This window comes from Elaeis guineensis, chromosome 4 (assembly GCF_000442705.2).
Source record: "Elaeis guineensis isolate ETL-2024a chromosome 4, EG11, whole genome shotgun sequence".
NCBI classification, from domain to species: Eukaryota; Viridiplantae; Streptophyta; class Magnoliopsida; order Arecales; family Arecaceae; genus Elaeis; species Elaeis guineensis.
In genome coordinates, this window is record NC_025996.2 from 11,095,353 (window position 1) to 11,109,364 (window position 14,012).

At 48.7% G+C, this 14,012-nt stretch overlaps 1 protein-coding gene across 1 annotated transcript; it reads right to left on the minus strand.

Annotated features, from left to right (window-relative positions):
- Positions 1-3,124: 3,124 nt before the first annotated feature.
- LOC140857251 (uncharacterized) lies at positions 3,125-4,089 on the minus strand. The gene is made up of 2 exons (XM_073256014.1): positions 3,796-4,089; positions 3,125-3,622 (listed from the first exon to the last, which is right to left on the minus strand). Exons 1-2 carry the CDS (start codon positions 4,087-4,089, stop codon positions 3,125-3,127), a joined length of 792 nt encoding a protein of 263 aa, XP_073112115.1.
- Between the last annotated feature and the right edge of the window lie 9,923 nt (positions 4,090-14,012).

Consider the following 14,012-nt stretch of genomic DNA (forward strand, 5'->3'; position numbering starts at 1 on the left):
CTCGGCAGGTGACCGAGATGCTATCTTCGTTCTACCCGACCATGGTTGGGGTAAGTTCCACTTCGTCTCCTTCCTTCTTAGTGTTTTCATTACTTCGCTTTCCTGACGTAGCGCCCATGTTTGCAGCTAATCTATACCATGTCCGAACTTGAGGTCGGGTACCGGAGGTTCGGGAACGTCCGGACGGCCTGGAAGGACAGGGCGACGGCCGCCGAGGCCGACAAGACGGTGCTGGTCGAGCATCTGAAGCAGTCGACCGATCGAGAGGCGAGGCTGATGGACGAGGTCTCTCGTCTCGGGTCCGAACTCAAGTCAGCCCGAAAGGAAGCCAAGCGCAACGGTCGGACTGCGCACCATCTGCGGCGCGAACGGGACGGCGTCGCCGTCGAACTCGAGGCCGAACGCAAGCAGCTCTGGGTCAGCCTGGAGAATCTCGCCAAGGCCGAGGAGGACTTGTCGATTGCCCAGGCCGATGCCGACATATCGAAGGCAGAGGCGGAGTCGGCGAAGGACTCACTCGATCGGGTGGAAGCGGAGGCGAGGTCGGCGAAGGAGTCAGTGAGTCGAGCGGTGGACGACTTCCGTGGCTCCGACAGGTATCGAGAGGAGCTGCTGGAGTCCGGCTTCGTGTCTTACCGGGTGGGGTACGAAGACGGTCGGGATGCAGTCTAAGTTCTATACCCGGAGCTGGACCTCAGCGGTATCATTCCACCGGGGGCCGAGGACCAAGCCATGGAAGAGATGGCCGACCCGTCATCGGGGGACGTCGCTGCGGCGGGAGAGGCCATCCCAGAACAGATTGCCGAAGGAGGGACGGTCCCGACTCCTGACCAGGCTCCGACCCATGATCCAGCGCCGACCGTCGGTCCAGCACCGACCGACGATCCTGCCATGGCCGTCGACCTAGTGCCGATCATGGTGGATACACCGGTCATCCCCGAGCTTCCATCAGTCGAAGAGATTGACTCCGAAGGATGATCGCGGCCTTATCTTCCCTTGTTGTTTTTGTTTTTCTTTGCGCACTTGTAACCGGGTTTCGGCCCGATTTTGTAGTCAAATGAACTTAAGAAATTTTGAATTCCTTTTCGACTTCCCCCCCCCCCTTTTTTTTTTTTTGCCTGTCGGGATGTACTTGTGGTCGTGGGGTCATAAGGTCGGAGAGCCGCAGTCTTGACGTGCCGCATTAGGACACCCAACGACATCCCGAGTCGTTAGTCGAGATAGTCGGTGGTGTGGTATAGGGTAAGCAAGATGAACCCCGACCACTGATCGCCCGTTTTAAGACCTGAACCGAACGTCCGTCGTTAGGTCGAAAATCGAACGCCAATGTCGAACGTACGTCATCTTGGCATGAGTCGGGGGTCGACCGACTTCCAGGCACGAGTCCATTGAGTCGGTCGTGTCAGCGAGTCGAAGGTCGTTCGTGGGGACGAAAGTCGGCCGACTTTCGGAGGCACCCCGATGGCCCGAATGTCGTCCAATGCGATCGGTCGGGCTGCATCTGGTACATCGTCGCATGCAGTCGACGTGTCTGGTCGGAAAAGCGATGGCAAGTCGAGTTCCCCTTACCCAGACTTAGGTCAGGCACTTGTGTAGCGCCGTATGATAAACAGTGGTAAGCCGAATACCCTTCGACCGGCCTCAACCCAGTCGGTAAGTCGCGAACGCGGCATCAATTGCGTTGGCGCTTTTGCCTTTCCCGACTGGAGCGGGGTCGGTGGGTCGGCCAATTGTTCTGCCCGATCGTTCTAACCGAAAATTTTAGATGTAGAAGGAGTGTAACTCCCATTTTTGCAGGCGCGTCGTTCCTTTAAGCGTCCGATGCATCGTTGGCGGTCGGTCCGACAGCCCACAATAAAACGTTAAGTCTGGGTTGGGACGTCGGAGGCTCACATCCCTTGGTGAGCGCCGAACAACAGTCGAAGAGCTGAAATTCTAGACTCTGAAGTTTAAACTGAGTTCATGTTCCGAATGGGGGAGATACAGAGTTCACTGATAGTACAACCTCAGATTGTCGACGTTCCAGGTCCGGGGAATGGATCTCCCTTCCAGGGTTTCCAGCCGGTAAGCTCTTGGTCCGTAGGTGTCGGCCACCTTGTAGGGTCCTTCCAGTTCGGGGATAATTTCCCCTGGTCCAAGGGTTTTGAGACCTCCGCCTTTCTCAAAACCAGGTCTCCAGGCCGAAAGAGCTTCGGCTTCACCCTGGCGTTGTAGTATCGGGCCACCTTTTGTCGGTAAGAAGCCATACGAAGTTGCGCCTCGCATCGGAGCTCGGGTAAGAGGTCCAAGTCGGCTCTCCGACACTCAGAGTTGTCCGGCTCACGATACTGCTCGACCCTGGTTGATGGCAACCCGATCTCTAGCGGGATCATGGCTTCCATTCCATAGGCCAAGCTGAAAGGTGATTCTCTGGTCGGGACACGGGGTGTCGTCCGGTATGCCCATAGGACGGAGTTCAGTTCTTCGACCCAGAGGCCCTTGGCTTCGTTTAGCCGGGTTTTGAGCCCATGCAGTATGGTCCGGTTGGTCACCTCGACCTCGCCGTTAGACTGTGGATGCCCGACCGAGGTTAGTCGATGCGTGATCTGAAATCTTGCGCAGAAGTCTCTGAAGTCCTGGTTGTCGAACTGTCGCCCATTGTCGGTAATGATGGTGTTTGGCAGTCCGAACCGAAAAATGATGGACTTCTGTACGAAGTCTTCCATCTTCTGCTCAGTGATTTGTGCTAAGGGTTCGGCTTCCACCCATTTAGTAAAGTAGTCGATCGCGACGATGATGAATTTTCGTTGTCCGGATGCCGGAGGAAAAGGTCCAAGTATGTCGATTCTCCACTGGGCGAAGGGCCACGGGGCGACGACCGGAGCAAGCTGGCTGGCGGGTCGGTGTTGTATGTTGGCATACTTCTGGCATGGTTCGCACCTCCGAACCAATTCAGCAGCGTCCTTCTTCATAGTGGGCCAGTAGTAGCCCTGTCGCAGGACTTTGTAAGCCAAGGACTTGCCCCCCAAGTGATCGCCACAGATTCCTTCATGTACTTCTCTGAGGGCATAGTCGGCGTCGGCCGGCCCTAGGCACTTCAGCAAGGGAAAGGAGAATGACCTTTTATACAGTCGGCCGTCGATCATTACGTACTGGGAAGCCGCCCATCGGAGTCGTTTGGCCTCCGTAGGGTCTTCGGGGTAGATCCATCGGTCGGGTACTGAGCGATCGGGTCCATCCAGCTCGGTCCCACCGCTAATTGCAGTACTTCCTCGACCTCGTCGATGCTCGGCCGCTCAAGACTTTCCACGAAGGTCCGGCCCAAGGCGCCGTAGTCGGATGTTGCGAGCCTGGAGAGCGCGTCGGCCCGAGCATTTTCTGCCCTGGAGATGTGGGAGATCTCGAAGTACTCGAAGGGCGCTACGAGATCTTTCACTTTTTGATGATATTTGGCCATGGTCGGATCTCGTGTTTCGAACTCGCCTTTAATCTGTCCAACGATCAGTTGGGAGTCGGAGAAGACCTTGAGTCGGTCAACCCCGAGCTCCAATGCTAATTTCAAACCCGCGATGAGGGCCTCATACTTGGCCTGGTTGTTGGAGGCCTTGAAGTCGAATCGGAGGGCGTGCTCAGTAACCACCCCCTCGAGTTGGTGAGCAGGAAACCGGCCCCGCTCCCTTGAGCGTTGGAAGCTCCATCGATGTGCAACACCCAGGCCGAATCGGGGTCACAGTCGGAGGTCCCGACCTCCATGGGGCTCCCCTCCCCCGACGGTAGGTCGGTCGTCGGGCATTCGACGATGAAGTCGACCAGAACCTGAGCTTTGAGGGCAGGTCGTGGCTGGTATTGGATGTCGAATTCGCTTAGTCTCACAGCCCATTTCGCCAGCCGTCCAGATGTGTCAGGACGGTGCAAGATGGCTCTCAGGGGCTGGTCGGTGAGGACCACGATAGCGTGTGCCTGGAAGCACGGATGGAGTCGCTGTGCTGAAACGACTAGAGCGAAAATTATTTTCTCTGCTTTCGAGTACCGAGTCTCAGCTTTGTGGAGCACCTTGCTGACATAATATATCAGTTGGTGAACCCGATTCTCGTTCTCTCGGACGAGCATCGAACTAACCGCCTCCGGGGAAGTAGCCAGGTAAAGGTACAGGACCTCCCCGACCTCCGATCTTATGAGTGGCGGAGAGGCCAGGTACTTCTTCAGTTCCTCGAAGGCTTGCCGGCACTCGTCCGGCCAAGAGAACTGCTTGGCTTGTCGCAAGGTTTTGAAGAACGGGAGGCATCTCTCAGCCGATCGAGAAATGAATCGACTGAGCGTGATGATCCTTCCGTTGAGTTGCTGTACCTCCTTCTTGGTGTCCGGATGTCGCATATCGACAATGGCCCTGATCTTCTCGGGGTTAGCCTCGATTCCCCGTTGCGAGACGAGGAATCCTAGGAACTTCCCCGAGGTCACTCCGAAGGCGCACTTGGTCGGGTTCAGCTTCATCCGGTGTCGTCGTAGAGTGCGGAAGGTTTCTTCGAGATCCCGGACATGATCCAAATTCGCGCACTCTTTACCAGCATGTCGTCGACATACACTTCCATGTTGCATCCGATCTGATCTTTAAAGACCTTGTTGACCAGTCGTTGGTAGGTGGCGCCAGCGTTCTTTAGTCCGAACGGCATTATCCTGTAGCAGTAGAGGCCCTTGGCGGTCACGAAGGCGGTGTGTTCCTCGTCTTCAGGCGCCATTCAGATCTGGTTGTACCCTGCGAAGGCATCCATGAAGCTGAGCAGTCGATAATGGATGTCGCATCCACCAGCTGATCGATCTTTGGAAGTGGGAAGCTGTCCTTCGGACAGGCCCGATTCAAGTCGGTGTAGTCGATGCAGATCCTCCACTTTCGCTGGCTTTCTTCACCATTACGACGTTGGCGAGCAAATCGGGATAAGTGGTCTCCCTGATGAAGCCTGCCTCGAGTAGCTTATCCACCTCCTCGTCGATGGCCTTCTGTCTTTCTGGAGCGAAAGATCTTTTCTTCTGCCTTACCGGCCTCATTGCTGGGTCGATGTTGAGTCGGTTGGTCATCGTCTCTGGGGGAATTCCCGGCATATCCACCGCCGACCAAGCGAATACGTCGGTATTTGCCCTCAGTAGTTCTGCCAAATGCCGTCGCTCGGGGTCGGGTAACTGGGACCCGACCCACACTTTCTGGTTGGGGTTTCCCACTATCACGATGGGAACGAGTTGTTCGACTGGCTTGCCCCACTCCTCTTCCTCCGTTGGTCCAGCTTATCGACCGTCAGGGGGCCCTTCGATTCGTTACTTTGAGCAGAGATCTGAAAGCATCGACGGCGAGGTATTGATCTCCGCGCATCTCTCCGATGTCATTTTTAGTCGGGAACCGAACCAGGAGATGATACGTCGAAACTATCGCCTTGAGGGCGTTCAGTCCGGGTCTTCTAAGTATGACGTTGTAGGCCGAGGGCACTTGGACGACCGCAAAAGTTAGATGAACTGTGCTCTGTCGTGGTTCGGCTCCAGCCGTCACGGGCAGGGTGACCTCTCCTTCCACCGCGACAGCGTCTCCAGCGAAACCTATCAGGGGCGTAGAGACTCTCTTGAGTCGGTCGGCCGACAGTCGCATCCGGGAGAAAGTCGAGTAAAACAGAACGTTCGTTGAACTTTCATTATCTATAAAAATTTTTTTTACATCATAATTGACTATTGTTGTCGAGACAACAACAGCGTCATCATGGGGGATTTGGATGCCCTGAACATCTTCTTTCGTAAAAGCAATTACATCGTCCGAGCGTGGCTTCTTCATTGGCTCCCCCCAGCAGACGTCCCCGGGCCCAGCCGCTTGGAGATCATATTGATGACCCCGATCGTAGGTCGGTTATCGGTTGCTTCTTCAATCGACTGGGGTCGTCGATCGGCAACTGGTCGAGTCGGTGGGTTCCTCCAAAATTTACCGAGATATCCCCAGCGGATGAGGGCTTCGATCTCATCCTTAAGCTGGATGCATTGCTCGGTATTGTGGCCGTGGCCCCGGTGGAATCGGCAGTATTTCCGTCGGTCGAGGCCCTTTGCCTTCAAAGGCGGAGGCCGTCGCAGGTACTCTTCCCCTTCGATCTCCATCAAAATCTGCGCACGAGGAGCAGAGAGGGGAGTGTAGGAATCGTACTTGGGGCGTGTCGGCCTCGGGCTTCGACGTCGGGGCGACCTCTGGTCCCGTCGTGGGGGTGATACCCGACCGTCGGTCGGGGGCCTGTTAGGCACAGCAGGGTCCCGACCCTTCCTCCGCTTCTCCTTCGGGCCCTTGGGCTCAGCCAGATGTCGGTCGGAAGCTCCCTCGTCCGTGTGCAAGTACTTGTACGCACGCTCCAGCGACTCAGCGTACGTTCGGGGGAGGGTTTTGTCCAGGGAGTAGGTGAACCGGGATGCCCTCAGCCCGCACTTCATGGCCGAGACGGCCATGTCCTCATTGAGGTCCCGAACCTTGAGTGTGGTCGCGTTGAATCGTGCCACGAAGTGTCGGAGCGTCTCATTTTTCCCTTGTTTAAGAGAGAAAAGGCTGTCCGATGTTCGGGGCGACTTTGGCTGGTGCTAAAGTGGGCCATGAAGGAGTGCTCATGCTGCCCGAAGGAGTGGATACTTTTCGATCGAAGACCGGAGTACCAGGCCTTGGCAGCTTTGCGTAGCATGGCAGGGAAGCCGATGCAAAGGAGAGCGTCGGTTGTGTAATAACCCAGTTTTAAAAATAAAAATAAAAAAAAAATAACCGGGGAGGAGGAAGACTCCTAGCCGGAGTCTTCTTCCTTCCCATCTCCGACAAAATCGGATCGATAGAGTCCGATTAAGGGTAGAAAATCACCTCTATAAAATCTTCTTTCTCTCTCCTAAAGCTAGCCACGACGAGCACCAGATTTCTTCTTTTATTTTTCTCGAATTTTTCCGTCGAAGCCGCGGATGTCCTCATCGTGTTCATCTCAAATACTCACTGGAGACCTTACCGGAGTCGTAGGTAAGCCCTTCTCCTCTTTCCCCTCTTCCTTCCCCTTCTTTCCGTGGCTCGCACACCCTTGCCGGCCGTCGGGATCATCGGAAAAACTCATGAAAAAGGTAAGACCCTATTTTGCTCTGTTCGGCCGAGCCATCTCCCTCCCTTTTCCGGCCACCAGCGTCGCTGTCCATGGTGCCGCACCCCTAGTTTTGGACCCCCACCTCTCTGCCTATGTTTCCCGAAGGTCATGGCCGTCGGTGATCGGCCAATGACCGAAGAAATTTAAGAAAAAAGGGGCGGTCCCCTGTTTTTCAATTTTTTTTCTAATTTTCCCACCGGCTGAACCTCATCGCTGGCCATCTCTGGCTCCACCGCCGTTGGTTGCTGCTGGCCGACCACCAGCCATACCACTGCAGTCCATCGGACCATGGGCAAACGTCCCTCCGGTCCTCCCCTGTTCGGCCAACGAAAAGGAAAGAAGAAGAAAGAAGAAGAAGAAAAGAAAAGAAAAAGGAAAAAGAAAAAATAAAAGAAAAGAAAAAGGAAAAAGAAAAATAAAAAATAAAATAAAATAAAATAAAATAAGAAGAAGAAGGAGAGAATTTTTTCTCTCTCTCCTTTCTCTCTTCTTTCTCTCTCTCCTCTCTCTACCTTCTCTCTCTATATTTTCTCTCTCTATTTTCTCTCTCTAGATCTTTCTCTCTTTTTGTGGATTTTATCTCTCTAGAATCTTTCTACTCTCTCTGATTACATCACAGATCCTAGGATAAATTTGAAATAAAAATATGATGATTTGAGATTGCTCCGAAATTCGTGCGGTAGATCTGATCCCAGTCCGATTCTATTTGAAATTTGTAACACTTGATTCATATTGAGTCACTCTGATAGGACCTCTGATGATCTCGATCATGAGTGCCTCATCGGAAGGATACGAAAGTTTCTCTCTCCACTTTCTCTCTCTACTTTCTCTCTCTAGAATTTTCTCTCTTCATGAATTTTCTCTCTCTAGAAGTCTTATGGATCAGTGGAGGATCCAGATATTTAGGTAAATCCTAATTTTGGTTAATCCTAAGAGAGATCCTAGATTTGTGTTATCAGGTCGATTATCGATAATTTTCTCCATATGTGATTTTTATATTGATCAGGATTACGAAGAGATGATCATCTGCAAATGATATCGAGTGGAATATTTTGTTAAAGAAATTCATAAATCAAAGAAGAACATTGATTTCTGTGTTTGGATCAGTCACCGGTAAAGGTAAGAATCCCTATACATGATCACTATTATATATATGCTATTTTACTGTTGGTCTTGCATCGTTGGTTTTGCATCGTCGAATTTGAGATCGATGAATTTATTATACCTGAGATACTGTTATTTGATTTTGAACATGAGTATGTATGTCAATATATATATGTATCAGAGATTGATGGCATGATTATATGGATATGACATATCTGATTGATCATAATGCAAGTCAGAATTGATTTGATGAAATCAACACATAATGATTTAATGAAAAGAAAGAGATATATGGTATGGACTACTCTTGTCATGTGGAACAGCCGGCCAGGAGCTTATGCCTAGGACAGCCCCCACTGGCTTACAGGTGGATCAGCCGGCCAGGAGCTCATGCCTGTGACAGCCCGCCAGGAGCTCATGCCTGGGACAGCCTCTCACGGGCTTCCGTACGTGGGACAGCCGGCCAGGAGCTCATCCTGGGACAGTCTTGAAAGACTTTTTAAGTGGATTCGATCCGGATGATGACTAAGGTATAGACTTGGATAGTCCAGAGCCAGAAAGAAAAGGTTAAAAATCATGTGATTATGAAAAGAGAATGAAAGATAAGACATGAGATAATTGTTGAACAAAAGTATTTTACCTGTTAACATATGATGATGCATCTATTTTGACAAGACAGAAAATTTATAAATGTTTGCATTATTCTGGACATTGAACATGAGATTTTATATTTTATTGCTTATCCTTATTTTCAGACTATATTACTATATCAGTGTGATATGGGAATTCTTACTGGGCTGTAAAGCTCACACCCCTTCATCTTTCTTTTTCTTCTCAGAGTTACAGGATGATTTAGATTGGCTATGGCTTGGATTTACGGGTGAGCAGAAGGATAAATAGAGTGTCATAGTATCTGATCAGAGAATTGAAGAAATTTAAATTGTAATTATGCAAGGTTTTATGAATTATATTTGAAATTAATTGTTATGGATGTTAAGGTTGTAATATTTATTTTGGCCTTGCATATTCTTTAGGGCTTGCTCTAAGGAGTGTGCGGCCATCACGTATCCGACCCGGGTGTTGGGTTCGGGGCGTGACAGGTTGCCCCTTGGATCGTCATGAGAGCTTTGTAGCTCTCCAAGTGGTCGATGGGGTCGGTGGAGCCGTCGTAAGGCTCCACATGCGGCATCTTGAACCGACTGGGGATCGGTTCGTCAAGGACAAGTCGGGAGAGAGGTTGGGCGGTCTGGAAGTCAACGTCGTTCGAGGACTTCTACCCTCCACCTGCAACTGGGCAAGCCGACGATCGATCTCGTCGAACCTGCGTTCGTAGTCGTCGATCCGTCGGTGCTGGGAGACCCCAGGGGTGGAGTCTCCAGAAGAGTCCGAGGGTGATGCGGACAGCGTTCGCGATCGCTTCTCCTTCCTCGCCCGTTCCAGCCGAGAAAGGGAGGGCCGTCGAGACCGATGGGCGTCCCGCCGTGGGGGCTCCTTCTTCCCCTCCCAGTGGGAGCGGCGTGACAGGGGATCCGGAGAAGGCGACGGCGATCGGCGGCTGCTCCTGGAGGGTATTGGATGTGCCGCCGGCTGCTCGCCCGGTGAAGGCGGCAGCCGGATCGGTTGTTGCTGAAGGCTTTTGACCGCATCTGTCAGCACGGTCATCTGCCGAACTATTACCGCGATCTGTGCTTCCGTGGTCACTGTGGGACGCGGAGAGCTGGGCTTCACCCTAGCCATGGAGGGTGGAGGGGAGACCTCCTCCCGGCGGGAAGAGTGCCTCGCCGATCCAGTGACCCTCGATCGTTGAGCTCTTGTCTTTGTCATCTCGAATTTCATGGGGATAGTATACCGTTATGAGAATTCGCCCTAGCTACCCCTACCTGGCGTGCCAATCTGTTGCGGCCAATCCCCTCGTCGTCTGGTCGCCGGGAACGAGCGCCTGCAAAAGAAAGTCCACGTTGACCGGAGGCGGCTCCGGCGGGGACCCTCTGATGATCAAGTCAGAGAGGAGACTAGGCAGCAGTAAAAAAAAGGAGACAAGGAGCTCTACGGGGAGAGGAAGAGAGAGAGAGAGCCTGAGCGTTTTTTTCTGGAGCCCCCTTTAGCACTGTTGCCTTCCCCGATTTATAGTAGGAGGCGGTATGGCTTCGCCATCGGTGATGTAGACAACTGAAGGGTTGTCAAATCGTCGGAAGTTGTCATGTCGTTGACAAAGTTGACAGGTCCTAGAAATTAATTCTCGTCCTTAGCAGGACAGTGCCCCAGGCTTCCTGGCAGGGTAATGCCCCCTGGCGCTCGTACGGCGTTTACCTGATGGGACCGCAGCCCACGCCGCTCATCCGGCGTCCAGGAGGGCCTGTAGAGGTGGGACGTCAGCCATCCAAACTGGTAGTGAGTCGTCGGCGTCTCATCCGATGGGAAGTCGGTGACGGGGGGTCGGCCCTTAGGCGATCGGAGGCGACGTGGGGCCGCTAGGCCGATCGGCTCCAGTTGGGGCACAATCGGTAGTCGCTGTCGGTGCCGTCCGCCGTCGGTCGGGAGGAGTTGGTCGGCCGGATGGAGTCGGTCGGTCGGTCGGAGTCGGTCGGATCGGATGGAGTCGGTCAGTCGGTCGGATCGGATGGAGTCGGTCGGTCGGTATATCCCAACAGGGAGAAAGATTAGAGAGAAATTAGACGAAGAGAGACAGAGATCGGGATGGAGAGAGACGAGAAAGAGGATAGTGAGAAAGGAGGGAGAGAGATTGGGTGGGAGAGGGGAGAGAAAGAGATCGACTGGGGGAGAAGAGATAAGGAAGAGAGAGATTCCAAGAGAGAGAGAGAGGATAGAAGAGAGAGCGGAGAGATATCGTGTGCAAGACAGAGGATAAAGGGGAGAGAGGAGAGAGGAGAGAGGAGAGAGCAAAGACAGGAGAGAGAGGAACGAAGGGCTAGGTGTACATATCTTGTGAGCATGAAATGGGCCTATGCTTAGGCTGGGCTATTGGGCTGGGCGAAGGCTAAGGAGCCCAACTTAAGATTTATTTATTTATTTTTGGTAAATCAACTTAAGATTTATTCATTCGCCATTGTTAAAATTAAGGCTGGTCTGAACAGCCCAGCTTGTTCCCTAGTCCGATCAAAAACTGGCCCAGTTTGGCCCATTTTTATCCATGGATGGGTCATTGTAATTATGCACACTAGCATTTTGTATTTAGGAAAGTAGATCATGACAAATATGTGGAACAATCATAAGCACATAATGGCGGATTAGAATGAATTAAAGCTTGCCCAATTGTAACGCCCTTTTTAATTAGCAATCAAAAGTGTTGAATTAGAATCTTGGATGGTGCATCCTCAAAAATTTGCATCTGGATAACTATATGTATGTGGATATCCCTCTTTCACACAAAAAGAAATGATTACATTTGGACCAAGATATGTATAAATTTTAAGATTATGATTTTATGATAACTATTAGTACTCGAAATGAGAATGGGGTTGGATAATAATAAGAATTTATTTTTTTCTCCTTGATTTTTGAATAGCAACGTCACTCAAACTAGTATATCTTGGCACAACCCGTACCTACTAGAGCCGAAGTAGACCAAATCAAGAATTCCATACTTTTAGGGTAAAAATTAACACCATACCCCATTTGATTTGAATAAAGACTTGATGCATAGTTAATTTATACTCGATTATTGCTTGACACATGTATCTCGTGGATCTTAAAATTATCACATCCCGATCATGGATTATGTCTTAGTGATAGATGGATAGGTTTTGGACCTAAAGTTAGATCCAGATCTCCTAATGAATAGCTGACCTTGTTGCCATAGATTTAAGGAAAAAGAAAAAAGCAGTTTGACAGAGAGATTAATAAGCAAAGATATTTGGGACTCCCCTAACCTATATGATTTTTATTTTCTGAGAGCTTCCATCTCCAAGTTTTCTTAAGATCAATTTTGATGGCAGTGTCAGAAGCTTCAGAGGTGCTACTGTTTTTGTCATCCGAGGTCATGATTTCAGACTGAACGCTGCCGGTGGGTGTCACCTCCAAGACAATACCGTCCCCGCAACAAAGTTGAGAGCGGCATGGGTTGGTATATCTTTTGCGAAAATATAGCTACAGGTAGAAAAGCTGGTGGTTGAGGGAGACTCAACGACGGTGATTGATTGGCTGTGAAAGGAGCAAAGGATCGAGACAACTCACCCATTACTTAGGGATGCCTATCATCTATTGCAGGGATGCTCTTTGGTCAACATCAAACATGTTTATCAGGAGGCCAATGGTGCAGTTGATTGGATGGCCCTCTTTGCGGTGGAGCACACTGATGATATTTTTTGGACGGAATTTATCAAGGTACCTCAAACATTTCGGGATGTGCTTCTTTTTGATTTTTTTTTGCTGTATTCATGCTCGTAATGTATAGGTGCTCTATTGTATCAAAAAAAAAAGTAAAGATATTTTTGACAATTACAAAGATCTTCAAAAGGGGATTAAGAAAAATACATTCTGCCATGCATTGAGCAATATGGGAGGCAGCAGTTTTTTTCTTTTCTTTTTTTTTTTGAATTTATTTTTTGATTAGGGCAGCTCTTCTCAATCTTTCTTCACCTTTTATAGAATATTCAATCTTATTGGTTTAGTCTTGAAGCCATAAGAAGAATGTATTTTATTGGTGAATAGTCTTCTCGACGCACTATATATATATATATATATAAATAGATTTGGATAAGGTCGATTGGATTTGAACTCAATCCAGTCAGGTAAAAACTAGACAATGGAGGTCTTACATCGATGATCCAAGTCATTGAATGTAGTCTACTATCTCAAAACTACTTGCACACTAAAAATTATATGATTTGAAGATTTTTAGCCCATACATTAAATGATCAAAAAATACATCTAATTTAATTTTATTTAAATCATCTAATTTTTGACTACTTGATGTATAAGCTAAGTGGTCATCAAATCATATAATTTTTTGTATACAAATTATTTTGATATAGTAGATCATATTTAACGGTTTAGATCATTAATGTAGGACATCTATTATAGAGTTTTGATATGACCGACCTGTTTCTAGCCTTGCTCTCTCTCTCTCTCTATATATATATATTGTGTATGTACGCATGCATGTGTGTGTGTCTATATATATATATATATATAGACAAATTTGGATAAAGTTGATTTGATTTGGGCTCAAATTTAGTCGGATCAAATTAGACAATAGGAGTCCTACATCAATGATTCAAACCAATGGATATGATTTATTATCTTAAAACTACTTGCATATCTAAAATCATATGATTTGAAAATCCTAGTTTATTTAGACTGTCCAATTTTTGACTACTTGATACATAAGCTAAAAAAATTTAATTATATGATTTTTTATGTACAAGCAATTTTGAGGTATTAAATCCCATCCAATAGCTTCGATTATCGATATAAAATTCTCATTATAAATTTTTGATCTGACCAGATCTAAGTCCAAATTCGATCGATCTTATTCTAGTTTGACGCTCTCTCTCTAAATATATCTTTATAAATATTTAAAATTACATATATATTTTTATAAATTAACTATTTATGTATATCTTTTATATTTGTTTACATGTGTGTGTGTGTATATATATATATATATATATTCTTATAAATATATTTATAATTTTAAAATAAAATAATACTTATAAGTATTTAGTGATATCATCCAAAAAAACACTTCTTACAAAAAAAAAAAAAAAAAAAACATTTTTTGAATAGGCTAGACAGATTGCCCTTTTTTCCTTCTTCTGTTCTTCTTCGAAACCAAAT

Bases quoted from the DNA above. Each gene is read 5' to 3' on its own strand.
- LOC140857251 (XM_073256014.1), bottom strand. From the start codon at position 4,089: ATGCTCGTCCGAGAGAACGAGAATCGGGTTCACCAACTGATATATTAT. The intron at 3,623-3,795 runs GTTCTGGTCGAC...CACCAACTCGAG, and splicing joins GACCTGCCCTCAAAGCTCAG to GGGGTGGTTACTGAGCACGC.